This window comes from Mus musculus, chromosome 18 (genome assembly GCF_000001635.26).
Source record: "Mus musculus strain C57BL/6J chromosome 18, GRCm38.p6 C57BL/6J".
Lineage (NCBI taxonomy): Eukaryota > Metazoa > Chordata > Mammalia > Rodentia > Muridae > Mus > Mus musculus.
Window position 1 is genome coordinate 58,007,921 of NC_000084.6, and position 19,357 is coordinate 58,027,277.

The 19,357-nt window shown below is 44.4% G+C and overlaps 1 protein-coding gene across 3 annotated transcripts in view; it reads right to left on the reverse strand.

Annotated features, from left to right (window-relative positions):
• Positions 1-702: 702 nt before the first annotated feature.
• Positions 703-19,357, reverse strand: part of Fbn2 (fibrillin 2) — a 201,950-nt gene continuing 183,295 nt past the window's right edge. For 2 of the 3 annotated variants that reach the window (XM_017317828.2, XM_030250333.1), the window contains 9 exons: positions 18,412-18,618; positions 17,106-17,231; positions 15,253-15,375; positions 13,154-13,270; positions 12,450-12,578; positions 10,817-10,936; positions 5,732-5,963; positions 4,294-4,471; positions 2,214-2,712 (listed from right to left, as the gene is read on the reverse strand). In XM_017317828.2, coding sequence (XP_017173317.1) covers positions 2,338-2,712; positions 4,294-4,471; positions 5,732-5,963; positions 10,817-10,936; positions 12,450-12,578; positions 13,154-13,270; positions 15,253-15,375; positions 17,106-17,231; positions 18,412-18,618 — 1,607 coding nt within the window. In that variant the 3' untranslated portion in view covers positions 2,214-2,337. Of the gene's footprint in view, positions 2,713-4,293; positions 4,472-5,731; positions 5,964-10,816; positions 10,937-12,449; positions 12,579-13,153; positions 13,271-15,252; positions 15,376-17,105; positions 17,232-18,411; positions 18,619-19,357 lie in introns of all 3 variants that reach the window. The other variant, NM_010181.2, reaches the window with a different exon arrangement.

Sequence of the window (19,357 nt, forward strand, 5' to 3'; positions counted from 1 at the left end):
TCTCTTATTCCTTGGATGAAAATTTTAAACACATAAATCCTACCATGGATTGAATTAACTTGTAAGTCTTGGAAAGTTTTGTTTGTTTTTTTCTTTTTTGGTGTGAGTGTGTGTGTGTGTGTGCATGCCTATGTGTGTGTGTGTGTGTGTGTGTGTGTGTGTGTGTGTGTGTGCACGCCCATTTTAGCAATCTATCAAGAGAGGATTCACATTAAATACCCTGCTAAATCTATTTACTTCGAAGAGTAGACTGCATGGCAAGGCAGGAGACAAGCTTTGGCTTGCCTTTGGATATGTGCCATTTATATTGACACATGCCTGCAGTTCACTTTGGCTTCAAGATTTCGATTCAGGAAACTTTGCTCTTTCTGTGCCTTATGGACGATTCGAGTGCTTTAATAAGACATCCTGCAAATGTGCAGTTGGAAGGAGTGGAATTTCTGGAAAACTGGACCCCGGGACACTCATGATTCATGGAGAATTGGAAACACCCACTGCTCTAATTCTACTCCCCCTGTGAATAGATCTAGAAGCAAACGCCCCATCTGCCTTTGTCGCATAAGGCACACCATCCTTTCACCTTCCTGTGGTCATGCCTCCCTTTCTGTCTCGTTCTTTAATAAATATCCCTGTAAGCGAAGTCTCCAGTGCCTCCCACAAATGGACCAGCCATTGGAGTCTCAGGAAACGCAGCCGTAAGACTACCCCAAAATAAGCTTTATTGCAAGAAAAGTGTCATATTTGATACATAGACCTACAAAAACAAACATAACCAAAACCCATACGTTTTTCCTCACAAACACTTGATTACAAATTTACACTGTTTCTCTTTTTCTTTTTGGTTATTAAAAACAAACAAACAAAACGAAACGAAACAAAACAAAACAAAAAACCCCAAAACATTGGCTATAACTGGTTACTACTCTTTGGTCAACACAGGTGCGAGAGGAATGACGGTGTGTGCTTTGGCCATTTTGTATCTCCGGTTTCCATCACTCTTCCAGGAACGGGTTCTCCAGGGAGAAGAATGTGGAGCTGTGCTCTTATTGGTTACCTCCTGGTGTGGCATCTTTTCAAATGGCTAAAGCAAACTAAACATCAATTCATTTTACAAACATATTTCATACACAATAAGCTATGATAAAATGAGGCATATGGTGTATAACTACAGTATTAATGAAAATTCTAAAAAATAAAATAAAAATAAAAACCATGGGTTTAAAAAAAAAAACATCGACATATATTCCTTGGCTGCATGGCATGATTGTTTGCACACATGGCAATCCTGAAATAGCTTGAACATAATAAATGCACCATTTAATCTACGACAGCACCAAACTCGACAGAACGCCAGGTGTTCCTGCTCAAAGGAACGGCGGGTTCTTCAGCTGCCTAGGGGACCACAAGTGCACAGCACGCCCTGGTAAGAATGAGGTGTTGTGGGAGGCACGTGTGGGTCCTTGAGGTTACGAGGAAGAAATACAGTACAGTTTGGCCTGCAATGCTAACGGTCTCACAAGCAGTCAAGGTATTTTGCTACAGTGGTTTCCTCTCCTGTTGCCTGGCGAATCTGCTGATGTGAAATATTGTCATAGGAGCTGCTCTGGCTTTCATTTCCTTTGGACAGGATCAAACGACTTCCACATCTTTTTAAATTACTGATTACACCGCCCATTCAGCTCCGCAAGACTTTCTTTGAAATAGTCAGGTGCGCACCAGTTGGAGGGCTGGCGGAAAAACTAAAGGAAAACATCTCTTGAATGTATTGGATTTTTTTTTTAAAGCACCTCTAAAAGAAATAGCTCAAATTTATAAATCTAAGAAAAACAAGCGAGTTTCCCTTTTTGTTTACATAGTTTGTTCATTTCTCCATATATTACTGCATTAAAATAAATAAACATCTATATTTTTTTTAATTAGCAACTATAGCAAAATACCCAAAGTGTTATAGACTGCTAACAGGAAGAAGGCTCACATTAGTTTTGTGCATTTAGTGCCATACGCTGATCTCTTGAACATTTAGGTTTGCTTTTTTTTTTAATATATTTAAAAATGAAGTTATATAAAAAATACAGTAACTATGTTTGCCTTTGCACTCAAATCTTTGGCCATACCAGAGTCTAAATTATCCTTCCCTGCGAGGGTCAACATTCCGAAGTCTGAATCAGGAAGAAGGAAAGGAATAGAAGGCCTTCTTTGTTTTTTTTTTTTTGTTTGTTTGTTTGTTTGTTTTTGTTTTTTTTCCTCTTCAAAATCAGTCAGTGATGTTCCAAACACTTCTGAAGGCCGGCTGTGCTGGGATCTGAGCTGGGGCCCAAGGCCCAAGTCTGCAGAGGGCTAATACAACTGAATCTGCAACCTCATTCGGAGAGCCTCCCCGAGCACCCCCAGAAGGTAGTCGTCCTCATTGTGCTCCTCCAATTTCCTCAGCTCCTTCTTCCCATAGAGGGGGATGCTGGTGATTTCCAGTGTGTATGTGCCGGGAGCGAGCTTCTTCTTGGCCGTGTGCAGGTAGCTGAGCCCGTTCCTTTGGTGGATTCGGAAGACGCCATCCTCGTTCCCTTGCGAGATGACATAACGGATGTGGTTGTTGAGGGGCTCAATGGCGGGGACCAGTTCTAGGATGTGCTCCTTGGAGCCAAGGCCGGAGAGGTTGAACTTCATGTTGACTGGGCTGTCCATGGCTACGCTCTCCAGGCTGATTTGCTCCTCCTGAGGGAAAGAGCAAGAACACACTTGAGTTGGTAGCGGGCACAAGGCAGACTCAAAGGCCACCTGCGATTGACTGATATAGTCACAGAGGCAGGTTGAGGCTGCTCCCTGTCTGGCCATTTGCTGTCTGCAAAAGAGGCTTTCACAAATTCCTGTCAGGGTGGGGAAAAGCTTCACCCTGCGGGGGATGTCCTGTGAATCTTCCTGACCCTCACTCAGCCTCGACAAGATCATTAAAGTTATAGGACTTAGGCCACAGACAATAGTCACATATCAGGGTCCTTTGATGGGTTTATACAATTTAGTAATATTTATACAATATTAAGATTAACTTTAAAGTTGAGAGATAGTCACTTCTCTTTGGTGTTGTGGCCACTGGTAGTTTGTCTTTGTTTCAGTAGATATTCCCATACACAGTGTGTATATGTGTACCACTAATTGTATCCAGTGGGACAATGACTAATGTTGTATTGTGGGGGGGCTCTCTTCAGGGAGTCGAGGGGGAGAAATGGGGATCAATATGATAATAATTTTATACATGCATGAAATTCTCAAACATTTTAATGGAAAAGGACAATTTAAGAAACGAGTCTAATTTTCTCTTTTGTGGGGTCAAAACGAGAAGTCTTATTGCTATTCAACAGCAGAGCCTGCCCCCAGGGAAACCATCTCTGGGCTGTGACTTTTCTAGGAGCCTTCTTACTCAGAAGGCTCGGAGCCATCTGCAGAGTGAGCCAGGATTGGTTAAAAGCAGGGCCCAGACAATATGAACCGAATTTGTCATTTGGGATGTGAGGTAAGACTGCTGCCTTAGTGAGACAGGACACACACACACACACACACACACACACACACAAACCCATAATGTTTTGCTATGGGTTTGTGCTTAAGTGAGGTTATGGTTACAGAAGCTTTGAGGAACCCATCATTATTTACACAGAATCGTGTTCTGTGAACCACAACGGGAAGACTTGATGAGCGATTTGTCATGATTAAATATCGGGTTGGATACTTCAGTCTACTTAAAAACACATGTAACATTGACTTGTAATTTTAAAATAGTATCAGAGATTTTGGGGCTAAGTTAGTGTGGTCCTATAGATAAGAAAGGGTCCTGAGACCCAGAATACTGAAGCACAGCCAGTTTGTGTGTGTGTGTGTGTGTGTGTGTGTGTGTGTGTGTGTGTGTATTGATAGGAGCAATTCTCAGTAATAGTAACTAAAAAGAGAGGTAAGTGGTGGCCTCATAGTGTCCCTGGTCTCAGGGGAAATCACCAACACGCCTATATGCCTATGTGATGCCTGTATGTGGGTTATTAATCACTGGTGTGCACTTCAGGCATCGAGGCAAGCACTTCACATGCTCCTGTTCAGCAACATTCAGAGGTTGAGAGTTTTAATCCTCATTTTATAGGTGAAGGAGCTGAGGGAGAGGTTAGGTGCACATGTCCTAGGGAGACAGAGACAATCAGTGGGCAGGGCCAAGGAACACGTGTGTGTGTGTGTGTGTGTGTGTGTAACCTTTTTTTCTTTCCTCCCTTTTCTTTGGCAAAGCAGGGCTTCTGCTCTGTGTCTACTCACGGCTGAGGCGGGCTCAGGCTCCTGCGCGCTCCTCTTCCGTCGGCCATCTTTCTTGGTGTAGCCATTGATTTTGCACTCGTAGCATGCTTCTGGGGACAGAGCGTTTTCGTCATCCTCTGCCTCCGCATCCACCGACAGGTACTGTCCTTTGTTGAAGCCCATTCCCGAGACACAGTGGCTGTTTACGAGATGCAAAAAAATTCTTAGACATTACCATTAGCACGGGCAGTCTAAAAGTCTTTAGGAAACATGGACGCATAGGAAGAAGCTATAAACCAGCTAGCAGCTCTTCTCATCCTGTGGGTCGCAACCCCTCGGGTCAGCCTGAGACCATGGGACAATACAGATATTTATGTTATGATTCCCCCAGAGTAGCACAATTACAGTCATGAGATAGCAACGGAAATTATTTTATGGTTGGGCTCAGCACAACACGAGGAACTGCATTAATCACAAAACCTGATCTTTGTGGTTCTGTTCTTTGCCACACAGTGGGAAAGATTTCCTCTTGTTTTGAAACTGCGAGATTCTTCTGAGGACGAGTCCTGGGCTTCCCCAGCTCTCAATCCTATTTAGATTGAAGCACTTGAAAGCAGTCTACTTAAGGAGGTAAAAGCAGCTATGGAAGCCCAGAGGAGCCTGAAGCCAGTTTTACCGCACAGGCAAAGATCTCTGCTCTAGAACTTGGTATTTCTGCATTCCTGTTTTAGTCGGCAGAAGGCAGCAATGCACTGGCTCTAAAGCGAGCCTTGCTAAGCCCAATCTTTTCTGTTATGTGTGACTGTATATCAGTGCTGGACAGACTGGTTCATGCCCCTTAGTGCCTGCCAGACTTGCTAATCCTTTCGAAGAAGATCACCCCTATTTACTTGTAAACTTCTGTGTCCCTGAGGAGAGCAGTCTTGGGGGGGGTGGGTGGGCCCACCCACCACACACAAGTGGTAAGATCTGCCAAAGTGCAGTTACCCAAGGGGTAGCAAGCCTTGTGGGGGAAGGACTGATCCCTTTCTGGGCAACATAAGACCAGATGAACAGAGAAAGAGGCAAAGTCCTTCCTCAGGGGTTGCTGGGTCAGCATCTGTGGAAATCAGCAGAGTGATGCAGTGGAGGACGTCATTCACACATCTGTCACTCACAGTAACACAGGAGCTGCCTAAGCCCTGCATCTGGCCTTGAGTCAAGAGGAACCAACTTCAGCTATTATAAGGACCAAGGACTGAAGCTTCCATGGAAGCAAACCTCTCAGGCTCTCCACAAAGGAAGTGCTCCTACCCTGCATGGCGCCTATGTCCCAATGCTATCCCCCTCTTGGACTTCACACACAGGGGTTCCAGTTTCACCCTTGCAGGGGTGGGAAGCAAGGCTGCCTGACCCTGACCGCTCAGGAGAGAGGAAGAGTCACCCGTCCTCCTCGATGCTTTTGGGGACAATGTCTTACCCCTGTCCCACTCTGAAGTACCCTGGTGGGCAGCCGCAGAGGTAGCCGCCTTCTGTGTTGGAGCAGCCGTAGCTGCATGGGTTCTTGGAGGAGGAACACTCATTCACATCATGGCAGGCGCTGGAGAACTGGTCGAAGGAGAACCCGGAGGGGCAGGCGCACTTGTAACTCCCCAGGGTGTTGTAGCAGGAGGCGGAGCCACAGGCACCTGGGTTGGAACATTCATTCTCATCTGTTCAAAAAGGAAAAGAAAGAAGATCTTACCAAGGGGAGGGGCAGGGGCAGAGGGGATGAAGGGGGCCTTAAACTCAAAAATCCGCCTGCCTCTGCCTTCCAAGTGCTGGGATTAAAGGTAAGGGTGTGCCACCACTGCCTGATTCTCTTATTCTCTTAACAAAAGCTTATTTCAAAAGTCTGTATTTTAGGCAAGAGAAAGAGAGAGAGAGAGAGAGAGAGAGAGAGAGAGAGAACAGATTGGCAGTTTCCAGGGGAAGGGGGAGGGAGGAAGAGGGGATAGTGGCTTAGTGGCTATCAGTTATGGGGGTTCTATTGCAGGAGGACAGGGGCATTGACTATTGGGGTTGATACTTATATACACCTAGAAGAACACACCGAAACACTTTCAACTGGCACTGCAAAAGGGTGAATTTTACTGTACATGAACTATGTGAATTTTTAAAAGAGCCCATCTCTCTATCAGCATTTGTGCCCATTGGCCCTTAGCACTTCCCCCAGCTCTTCATGTATATAGATAGGGGAGGGAGTCCCTGAGAAATTCAGGAAAGGACCCTAACTGACTCTATTGAACTAAGAGTGGTTTTAACTGCTCCAGAGCCTGCCTGGTGCAGACAATGCCCTCCCCGCCAGCACTGACACAGAGCTCTCACTGCTAAGTGCTTAGCTCTGTCCTCAGAAGCCTGGCAGGAGCGTAATTACAGGTCTGCTTCCAGCTGCTGTTATCACAGGTTCAAGGCCCCAAGGTGCTTCTGGCTTTGGGAATTATGAGGTTGCTTCTAACTGTTTGGTTGATGAGCTAGCCCTGGGTTTGACTCCTCTGAACTTTATTATAACCCACACTTCATGCTGGGCACGAATCACATCTGTTCCGTGGAACTCTTTCCACTCCTGCGACTGCATGTGGAATGTCTGTGGACATGTGTCTGCCTGGATGCGAGCAGGCCCATCTGTGAGTGTGCATACCCGGGGAACACAGTGATTCCTGGGTGTGGGTGTGGGGACCCGCGGCCGCTCAGGGAGATTTCCCTGATGGAGTTGGGACCCAGCAGAGGACTCTAGACGGGAGACTGAACTTTGCAAAGCACAGGATAGAAGCTACCGAAAGCGCAGGTATTAGGCATATTTTAATGTGTACAGTTGGAGAATTAAATGAGAAGTAAATGAAGAACTCTTAGCCACTGAATATAAAATATGGTCATTTGCTTAATATGCGAAATCTCCTGGCATTTATTTTATGCACAGAAGATGCATAAATTCTCAGTAGGTTGGCTATGTGGGATCTGAATGTACCCACTGTTTTATTTCTATATTTGAGAGACTTGAAATTCTGCCCTAAAGCTTCATCCACTTTCATAATTAGTTCTCACATTAATATGTAGTATTTCTCTTCTAACATGGAATCTAAATTAGATTACAAACTTAATGGCATGTTCCCAACGTGACTTTACTCAGGCATTGTGTAAGTCAGAAAAATTACCAAGAAAGCCAATTAATTGAGTAAATTGAATTTAAATATTCCATTTACAAGAACATTTTAAAACAGGATTATGTTTCTGGAAGTACTAAGCGTTCTCATACTTATATGCTATAAATATATAACATGGTAACATTGTAGGAATTTAGTTAAGTATGGGCTTGTTTGAGATGTACTGTGAATTGAAATGCCTTGTTTGGCTATGTTGGGATTGTATTGGGAAAGCTTATAATACAGAAAGAACTGAAAGTTATCTGCAGTAAATGGCAAAAAAATTTGCATATTGAAACATTTTCTTTATATGCAAATGTTCATATCTGCTGCCCGTTTTCAATTTCAAACGATCACAATACGTGCTGGTAGTCGAGAACCCTACTTGCATCCAGATAGTCTGTGTCCTAGGATGCTCTCTCAAGTCCCTGCGGTAATGAGCTGAAAACTTACAAGGTGGGAATTCGTAGGGAGAGCTTTCTCCAAAATGATCACTTTCAGAGACTGCTTACTCATCTTGAATGGGTGGTACCACGAAGAGCGGCGTGAACTTTGGAGTTTGTCTACTTGAGGGAGTCTGCTGTTCTGACGGACACCTTCGATGGTTCACCAGAGGAGAAGACTACATGAAAGCCCTCACGCTCTCTCCCCTCCCTCCAGTCGCAGGGCATTTACATGAACAGACGCAGATAACCTGAGCTTGGTCCTAATTCTTATCATTCTAATTTGATGCATTCATTAGCTTCCCGGCTGGGGTAAAGTTCACTCTTTTTCTGCCACATCTACAATTCCATTTGTCATGGGATGTGGCTTAAAAGCAAGAACAGTGTCCATTTTATCAGACGTGAGTGAGCAGAAACCCTGAGGGATCCAGAATCTTTGCAATTCTGTCTCTGTCTATCCAAGGAGTGACTGCCTAAAGATGAGCATTTTAAGAAAGAAAAGCTAACTCTTGCAAGTGGGGCAGACCTGCTTACATGCTTCTAGTTCCTTTCATTGACCAGTGGGTTTTTGGTTTTTTTTTTGTTTTTTTTGAGAATGGGTCTCACAGGCCTTTGGATCCTCATGCTTCAGTCTGTGGATGCTGCCATGGCAGGTAAATGCTACCACGCCTCATCCTTGAAAACACTATTGGCTCTGCTCAAGGTGCTTCTCTGATTAGGAGACTCGCAGGCCTGGGTCTGGACTCTGGAGGTCTAGGCTAAATAAAGCACTTAACTCATGAACTCGTGGAAAGGAAACTGGGATGGTACCGCACCTCTTCAAGCTGCACACAGGCCATTCCTCAACAGAAACCTCAAAGTTACTAAAGGCTCACGCAGATGGTTTTGCACTGCATTGTTTACGGATCAAAACTTTAAGAAGTGTAAAAACTTGAACTGGTGACTTCTATGTGTTCTAATTTCTCTTTGAGTTCTCATTGAAGCCAAGAATTCTGTGTAAACTGACTACTAGAGACTCATTCTGCCTTAAGTTCTACAAAACTAACCATGAAGCCTGCAGTCCTTACTTAAATGATGGGCCTGGAGAGTTTACAAACACCGTAATATAATAAAGTTCTACATTGGGCTGGAGAGATGGCTCAGCGGTTAAGAGCACTGACTGCTCTTCCAGAGGTCCTGAGTTCTATTCCCAGCAACCACATGGTGGCTCACAACCATCTGTAATGGGATCTTCTAGTGTGTGTCTGAAGATAACTGCAGTGTACTCATATAAATACAAAATAAATAAATAAAATAAAATAAAATTCTACATCATCTTTAATAGTCAAAGCACTACTTTCTATAGTTTAAAGGGCTTGACAGCACATGGCTTCAGTATATGAATATATCAGGGCTTAAGGAATTCCACAACATTTTTTTTTCCATTAAGAAAAAAGAAAGAAGTGAATTATATTTATACAATCGTTTGATTGGCTGTTTAACTCAACGCTTTGATAATCGTTTAAAGCTTTAGCCTTATCTTTCTTTGCTAGCTGCACGTTTTTAAAATTATTTTTTTATCATTTTTAGCCAGTGTGCAAAACAATGGGTTTCATTGGTGACACGTCCCCACACGTAGTCATCAGGCCTTGCTCTGAATCACAGGCTGTCTGCCTCTCCTCCCATCACAGATGTGCAGATCTGCTGTGGCGAAGCATCGGCCCCTGGCCTGGCAGGAGGCCACAGAGCAGATAAGAAGAACTTTATGGACCTCATTTCTCTTACAAAACCTTTGGTTTTCTTCTCAGCTCATTAAGCTGCCATTAGAAAATTCTTTTGAGAGGAACATAAAAGATCATATAGAATCCATTCGTTTGGTGGATCATTACGGCACATTTGAATGGCGTGTGTAGTATCTTCACTTCAGAGACAAGGAAGCAGTCTGCTGCTCTCTGGTGTAGGGTTGGGGAAGGGGGTCTGCTGCTCTCCTGTTGGGCAATGCAAGCTTCTACTCTCACAATGTGTTGGACAGGGCAGCTATGGAGTGTGTTCAAATAGAGCTACGAAATTGGGTATAGCCTCAGTCAGGCTACTCAGGAAGAATAACGGTCTCTTTGATCAGGGGTTTCTTATGGGGAGCACTTCCGTGATTACTATCAGTGCAGAGAACAGAACAGAATTCCTGTTGTGCTTTCTTTTATACACATTTTTGTCTGGAGTTGTCAGCAGCATTTATTCCGACTAGTTACTTTTTCTATGTTAAAGCAACTTTGCAATACTCATTAAGTCTATGTGATACGTGAGGACGGAAGGACCATTCTTGGGGACTTAGAATTCCTAGCCAGGCACGGTAATGTATGTCTGAAGTCCTTGCCCTGGGGGAGTAGAGGTGGCAGGATCTAGGATAGCCTGGGGCTACATAGCAAGTTATAGACAGGAGGCCCTGTCACAAAAGGATGGAAAGGGCCCTTTAGAGTTAGACCAGGGTAATGGGTGAACACTTCCGTGAACTAAATCTAACAAATTAGTATTGAAAAGCAGCAGAGCATGGTTTTGAGACCAGCCCCAACCTCACAGTACATCAAAAGTCAAAATGACGACACCTCTAGTTGATGTGCCGTTAAATATTCCAAAAACATGTTTATGATAGATTTTGTTACATGCACAAATACAGAGATGAGCACAATAAAATCCCGGTTGTGTATCAATGCTTTTATGCAGACTTTTCCTGTCTGCCCTTTTAACAGTGCGTAGAGGTGGGATAGAACCCTGGACCTTACACATGCCAGGCAAGTGCTCTTCCCCTGAGCTAACCCTAGCCCTCTCACACAATAACCTTACATGGTTAAACTGGCTTTTAGGTTTTAGGAGTCTGTCCTGCAACTGTAACATCTATTATTTAGCTTATCCAGACACTGAGGTTGAGAAAAGCCAAGGGCTGGGCCACCAAGGAATGCTCACCAACACACTGGTTCCACTGGTAGTGCTGGACGTAGCCCTGCGGGCAGCCGCACCGATAGCCTCCCAGGATATTCTGGCAGCCGTGTTGGCACCTGTGATTCCCATCACACTCATCGACATCTGCAAAAACAACCCCCGTACACTCTGCACACTCCCTTGGTGAACACATCTCAAACACAACCTTTAATGGGAACAAATAAACAACGCACAGCTTATGGAGGGACTGGGCTTTTCTTCAGCACGGTTCTGAGTCAGTGATGGTGCAAGGAATGAATGGCTGAGATAAGAAATCACCTTATTCTTATGCTGTCCCAGCAACCACAGCACACCAGGGCTCCGAGTCACAGCTTAGTTTCAGCAAATCAACAATAGTCGCCACAAATGTGGTACATTTGAATTGACTAGCTCCATGTGGTATGATTTATTTGGTAAATTATGTATTAACGATTGTAGTTGATTCAAAAGTGATTCATGTGTAATCCCCATTGCGGAGAAGATATAAGCACTAAGGAGTTATCTGTAAAATATAATGGCTTTGCACGCAAATATTTTTTTATTGTCAGTCAAGACTAATTAGATGCAAATCCCTTTAAAGTATTTGAATTCGTTGTTATTTTTAGGCAAGATGTGGTACGACATATGGAATAATTTCTTTGTTAATATATGCATACACTTTTGGAATGACAACTAAGGCTTTGAAATCTACCCCAAAAGAGTGAAATAAAATTGGCATGTCTGATGTGTGTGTAACAAATTTACATGGATAATTAATAAATGGTATTTTATGTGGATGGTCACGAGCTGAATTCACACATGGCAAGCAGCTGTAGGCTCAGAATGCTTCGATGTCTATTGATTTCAGATACAAAAAAATTAAAAGTTTTAAATAAAAAGGGCTGAAAATGCATGTAAAAGTCCTATAACTCGTACAAAGAGCATATTTCACATTTTGATTGTATCTAGAATGGAAAACCATTCTATTTCTAGGAATAACTTTTAAAAAAGGATAACAGGACAATATAAACTATAACACAATGCAAAAGCATAAAGGTGATGTGGCTGGTGTCAGAATCCGAGACATACAACGCTAACGTTGCCTTCCTGAATGTGACGTCAGCACGTGCCACGTAAACACTGAAGACCCCCATGTGATAGTTTTCTTATTTTTCTCCCCATCAGCTGTTCCTTTGGATTTCCTAAGAGAAAAATACCTATTGTGTGGGAGGCACCATGGGTGCAGAGTCTAAATATTATTTTTGTCTGTGTATATGTATGTGGTGTGTATGCATATGCATGTTCTTTTGTGCATGGGTAAATGTGGATACGCAGGGAGGGGTGTGTGTGTGTGTGTGTGTGTGTGCCTGTGTATGTGTTCCTGTATTGTGCTATACCTTGTATATTAAGACAGGGTCTTTTGCTAAACCCAGACCGTGCGGATTCCTCTAGTGTAGCTATCCTGCCTGCTGCACAGATTCCAATCCTGCCTCCAGGGCATGGGGATTACAGAAGAGGTCCCACGACCACTTGGCATTTACCTGGGTACTGGGATCTGAGCTCAGGCTTGAATGGCCCATGCTTTATGGAACCATTTCTGAAGCCCCCACACCCAGGCTCCCTGTGCACGTGGACTCACCTTCACAGTTCAGCCCAGAGGCATCCAGAGAGAACCCTCTTTGGCATTCGCAGCTGAAGCTCCCAGGAGTGTTCTGACAGATCCCCTTTGCACCACAGAGGGAAGGCTGAGACCCACATTCATTGTTATCTAGCAAAGCCATGAGACAGAGGGAAAGAGTCAAGCTCCCTGGTTATGTGGTCTGTCAATTAAATCTCACTCCATGAAATAAACTGAGGGGCACAAGCCCATGTTTTCACTTGGTGGGGCAAGCATTTTAAGTCAGATCAGAATTTATTAGCAAGAGCAGCATAGCGTGGGTTTTTCAGTGACTTGTAACTAGAATGTATTTTAGAGTTACTAGAGGCACCATTTTAGATAATACAGACTAAGGATCTCTTGAAATGTGCCTTCTGTAATAAAATTGAGAAGTTCCAGGACAGCCTTTAATCGTATTGTATCTGAGCATCATAGCTGTGTTTGGCTTGTGACACTGAAGTATGGTTTAAAATATGCCTGCTGTACAGCTGCATGGCAGGACTTCTTCCATGATCTAACAACTGTACTGAGGATGGGATGCCGAGACACCGTACAGTGTGGCCACTGTGTGTGCAAACGCATGTCCAGGCCTTCTTCCTGGTGGATGCTGTTCTGGTCAGCAAACATCTGTATCCTTAGGCCAGATTGAGCCGTCTGTCAAAGATCCTGACTGCGATTTGCCTTACCGATGCAAGCCGTGTGATGCTGGGTGAAACCGGGCGGACATTTACAGGTGAATCCCCCCAGGGTGTTGACACAGAGGAACTGGCAGTTGTGCTGTTTGGTTTGACATTCGTCGAGGTCTGAAATGACAGAGAAGCCCAGGAGAAGTCATGCATTTTTCCGGGGGTGGGAGGGATTGGGTTTAAACTTCAGCTGCAGTCTGTAGGTTCCCATATGTGTATGAGGGAGGGTTTGAATGTACATATTTAGCAGCCTAAGTATAGAAGGCTGCTAATTGGGACAGCGTGGCTAAAGGATTATAGGGCAAAATTGTCTTAAAACAAGAAACTGGATGGCTAAAACACAGCAGGTCCACCCTTTGCAAAGGTAACATGGAAAAGTTGTCCCATCTTGTAGTTAATGTGGTTTGGTACATAGATAGTTACATATTCTTATTAAAGGGAATATTAAATAAAAGCACAGCAGAGATTGGAAATGGAGGGAGGGTTACCAGATCCAAATGGGCAGGCACACCATTACTTATAAGAGAAGAAGCAAAACCACAGCTCCTGCCAGGCAGGAGTGGCACATGGGAGGCAGAGGCGGAGGCAGGAGGATTTCTGTGAGTTTAAGGCCAACCTGGTTTACAGAGTGGGTTCCAGGACAGACAAGGCTACACAGAGAAACCCGTCTTAAAAACAACAAACACACACCCCCCCTGCCCCCCACAAGCAAGACCAGAACAACTATAAACTTAGAGTGAATATCTGGACTCTTCAAAATCTGATTTTGATTTGAGTAAAACTTAATTTGGGAAAATACATTCAAAGTAAGTCCCATGTACAGTGGAAGTATGAGTTCCAAGCATTTTACAGACACTGGGCAGAAAAAGTCAGCTCTGCCGAACCATTTCCTTGAACAGGTTCAAGAAAATCCCAGCACTTGCTACTTTTTTTTTTGTGTGTGTAATTATTGTTATGATTTTTAAATATAGCTTGGAAAGAAAATGTTGCTTCACAGAGAACACAGTTAAACTGTCTGTTCGGACCATTGGGTTCCTATAAAATCAAACACAGCACTGAAGCCATGTTAGTGATCAGACCTGGCATGCTAATTGTTTTTAATAAGTGTGTGTGCACAAATTAACGCATACACTCCGACTCCTCACCTGTCTGCAGTAAACGCGGATGCGCGTAGGCCTGAGGTGGGGCCTGAGGTTGGCAGCTACCAGAACTCCAGGTCCTGACGGTTCTTACCAACTCTTGCATCCATGTTTTTTAAAAGTTACCAAATGAATGGGGGGGGGGGTTATGGTATTATTTTATAAATGTGTGACTTGCTCAAATTTACCACCCCATTATCTCGTCTTGTTTCACCCTCTCTCCCATGACCACCTCCCCAAAAGAGTTCTGCACTTTCATGGCAGACTTCTTTTTAAATTTTATTTTAAAAAATATTTAGGATAGCATACGAAGTCGTGGGTTTCATTATGACATTTTAATACTCCTAAAAGAAAGTCTAGATTGTGTATATGTCAGAAAACAGGATGCTTGCATTCCAGAGGCTGGCTTATTTTGCTTAATGTGATGACAAGCAGTTCCAACCACTTTCCTTTGAAGTAAATTTGAGGTCCTTGGCTAAAAAAAAAATAGTCCTTTGTGTGTGTGTGTGTGTGTGTGTGTGTGTGTCCTTGGCTAAAAAAAATAGTCCTTTGTGTGTGTGTGTGTGTGTGTGTGTGTGGTGTCTGTGTGTGTGTATGTGTGTGTGTGTGTGTGTGTGTGTGTGTGTGTGTGTGGTGTATGTGTGTGTGTGTGTGTGGTGTGTGGTGTATGTCTGTGTGTGTGTGTATGTGTGTGTGTGGTGTATGTGTGTCTGTCTGTGTGTATGTGTGTGTGTGTGTCTGTGTGTGTCTATGTGTGTCTGTGTGTGTGCATATGTGCAGACTTTATTTCTTTTCATTTCTAAGGAGCAACATATTTTAATTTAGATTTTTAAGTCCCCATTTCTTCTAGAATAGGAGCCCTGGTAAAGTTTCCCGGAGCAGCACTTTAACAAGGCTAATATGCAAACGTTCCTGAAGAGAGAGAGAAAGATGGGCAGTGGCTGCTGAGACTCCCCTCACCTTTGCACGTCTTTCCGTCCTCCTGCAGGACGTACCCCCGTGGGCAGGAGCACTGGTAACTGCCCTTGGTGTTCTTGCAGATGAAGTTGCATGGCTTTGGAGACTGCGAACATTCATCGAGGTCTAAGTAGAGGAAAGAGCAACATGAGAGTCCTGGTTACCAGAAAGGACCAGCCTCTCCATCCTCCCCACATTCTCACTCCGTCCTTCTTGCTTTCCCTCTACAACATACAGTGAATTCATCCAGCAAGAACAGTTTTCTCTAAAGTAGCAGACTGGCGTATTTCGAGGATCAATGCACAGATCTTGGCTAGATCTTGTAATGTCTAGACGACTGTCTAGGCTCAAAAAAAAAAAAAAATCCAAACTCAAGAAGCTCTTCAACTTAATCAGGCTAGACTAGACCTTAGGAACACTCCCATTTCCTCTTGTCTCTCTGGCGTGGGTTTATGCTGAGACAGTGGCTTCCTGCGGCAGCTTCTCACAGATGCTCTCTGCACACTCTGTTCTCTCAGGGTCTCACCACGTTCCCCTCTGTTCCTTTTGTTTGGCCCCAGAGTGGAGTTACATAAGCTCTGGTGAACCCCTGCTTTGTGGCATCTCTACACCCCGCTGTCCACTTACAGCAGCGGGTCGGGTCTCAACCTTACGATGGTCGCCACCATTGGGAAATAACATTTCAGACTGTCTTACAAACTGAGATGCTGCTCCTCTATAAAAATGACAGTTATGGAGTAGCAACGAAAATAATTTTATGGGGAAATAGAGAGAAATAATTTTATGGTGGGGGGAGGACACGGGGGGTTAGCACAACATGAGGGGCTCTATTAAAGGGCAACAGCATCAGGAAGGTTGAGAACCACCGACTGACACAATCTTGATGCTAAGCTATACTTCGTCTGTCCTCTCTGGGCTATGCCAACTCTTTACTGCCAGGACTGTGACTGATGGCAGACAATCTCCATTTCCTCCACAGAGCTCCCGGGATGAACGGAGGCCTGCTGCACGCAGAAACTCCTGATTTGGATCCCACTCCTGGCTACTCCCCTGTCTGCTGTTTCTACTGTGTGACTAAAATGCTTTTGTGGAGTTGGTCGGTTTTGCTTAACCTTTGTAAAGTTGGTAATTTAAGAGGGTGTCTCATAAAGCCGGGGAAATAGAAATAAGAACTGTTTGAAAGTGTACAAGAAGGCTCTACCACAGCCTTCTGTTTGTCAGAAAATGGCACAGATCAGATGATTATGAATTAAAGAAGAGAAATACATGTAAACAGCCAGAGGATGCTTTGGTGAGATTTCTTTGCAAGCAGAGCTTTTAGATGATGCTTAGTTGCTGCACTTCATGAGACATTATTAAAAATGAATTCTTCTTCACACACAAACACACCGGATCCACAGGAAAAGCCCACTTCCTTTTCTTTACCAAATAGATATGCGTTTGTAAGTTTTAAATTAAAATGAACATATTGAAAACTCATTTTTTTTTTGATTTTTATGTTTCCCCCACTGCACAGAATCTGAGATGACCTGGACCCCGTGTCCCACACAGTTAAGCAATCAATCAAGCAAGCAAACAAACAAACCAAACAAGATCTCTGTCATTAAGAGGATCATTACTGAGACTTCCGGTCAGCATAGTGAAAGCTGAAAAGGCCTGTGCTCCCCTGAATGTGCTCGGTCTGTAGGAAGCATAGGTCAGTGCTCCCCTGACAGTGCTCGGTCTGTAGGAAGCATAGCTCAGTGCTCCCCTGAAGGTGCTCGGTCTGTAGGAGGCATAGGCCAGTGCTCCCCTGACGGTGCTCGGTCTGTAGGCAGCAGGAGTTGCCAAACCCCGGGTGTACAGCCACATCTTACCTACACAAGCTGTTCCGCTGATGTCCGTGGTGTAGCCAACTTTGCAGAAGCACCGGAAGGAGCCCATGGTGTTGACGCACTGGCCATTAGTGCAGAGGCTTGGCATCACCTTACATTCATCGATATCTGTAGAGCAAGAGGAGAGAAGCTAATGTGTGCGCAGTGGAGGCAGCTGGACGGGAGGAGGATGTCGGAAGGGGTGAGGTGGAACGACCAGGGAAGTTCTGGGAAAGTCCCTTTTCACTTCTCAGGGAAGGGCAATCTGGGAGGGAAACAGAGGCATCTGAGGAGGCAGGGAGAGAGAGACACGGGAAGAAAACCACGAGAGGGCTATGCCGGAAGGCTCATGCCGGACTCTTCATTTTGTATTCTAAGTGGGAGTTACCATTTTTGGTACGTGTTAGAAAGATGCCGCTTGAAATATGTGATAACTTACTATCCATAAATCTGGGCCTCCAGGTCCCACCTGCCTTGAGACTCTGAAGGAAGGCTTCAGTTAGCAGTCAGGTACTGGCTGGGAGTCTTTACAGCAATGGAGGGAACCAGTTTATCTTTCATAACATCCACAAAACACTTGGATGCATACACACAGAAAAGTGGAAACCTCTAGCTAATCATGAAACCTGCTAGCGTGGAAGTAGCTTGAAAACAGAATGAATTCCTACCCACACTCAGCTGTGCACCGTTTCTTCAAACAAGGCAAGTGCAGTTTGGAGGTTATTAGTGCCCAAGGCCTTTGGGGTCAGATAGGGTTTGCCCACGTTTTCCGGGACATTATTTATTGTTACCATAGGTTTGTGCTTCCGTTTCCGCCTCTGTTAAGTGAGAGCAGTAAAGTCTCCCTTGGGTTTGACATAGGAATAGATCTCTTTGTGGAACATGGCCTGGGGAGATAACTCTGGGTAAAGCTCTCGCCTTGCAAGCTTGAGGATGTGAGTTAGAGCCCCAGACCCTGCATTTTAAAAGGCCAGGGGTGGTGAGATAGATGAAAACAGCCAAATCCCTAAGGTGCATAGTCGGGCCAGCCTGGCCTACTTGGAGAGTTCCTCTGGCCTCCACGTGCACATGTGTACACAAGTGCGTACACATGTGTGCAAACACACACACACACACACACACACACACACACACCCCTGTATACAGTATTAGGCAAGAATATAAGAATATTCTTTTGATTCGTGCATAGAGTACCAGACTTTCAGGCAGAATTTTGAAAGAATTAGCCTCTTACATTTCTTTTACATTAATTTGGATGTACGAAATCAACTGGTCTGATATGACGTCTCAAGTCCCCTCAGCGCATTACCTCTTCCATCAGTGGCGTATCCTGGGCCGTGAGGACATATCTTTTTGTACTGGGCGGTTCCTGGAAGTGGGCACAGCTCACACTGGTGGCCCCAGCCTCGGCCACCGTCACAGCAGCACTCCGACTTTGTGACGAGGTTGCGGCTACTGGAGGCCATCTGACACATTGTCTGCAGTACCTCGGCGAAGCACAGACCCTGGCGGTTGTCTGGAGCGGAACACAAGATGAGAGTCAAGACCGGGTACCAGTCAGCTTGGTTTTCAGTGGACCATCATGCTCTCCTTCTAGGCAAAACCTTCAAAACTCAGAGTGTTCTTGCGTGAGTGGCCGATGCTTAGCGATTGCTTGTTGACAATACACCCCCTCCCCCATGGTGTTTATACTAGGAATAGAGTATTAAACTTGACAAAAGTTATTCAATGGAAAATTGAATGAGTTATTCAATAGAAATAGAATTATATTCTTTTTAATTCAATGAAAGTGATAGGCAAGTTAGGAGCTATAGTCCCAGAAAACCCAAGAGGAAGAAACATCAGAAGTTTTTTCCTGTTAGACAAAGTGATGCTAGGTAGGGAAATGAAGAATAAATTTAAGACTATGTTACGAGCGTGGTAGTTATGCTGTTACTGTCTACAGGGAGAGGACTTGGTGCATTGTAGATAGCAGATTAATATAAGTACAGAGCCTTCTGTGATGCAATCATGGAGAAAAGCCTTCAGCATGGTCTCATAAGCCAACTGTCCTAGTAAGACCATAATATGAGCAGAAAGTAGTGTCTTTAAAGACATACGTCTGGGAAAGACCTAGATCGGAGACAACAGGTAATAAAATAGATTGTTGGGTATAAAAATATCCCTAGGAATGAAAGCAGCAGGCTGATGAGCTGATGAGCATCTGATGCTTGGCCCGACTGGGCCACCTACCAGTTGATCTCTCCTCTTTCTTC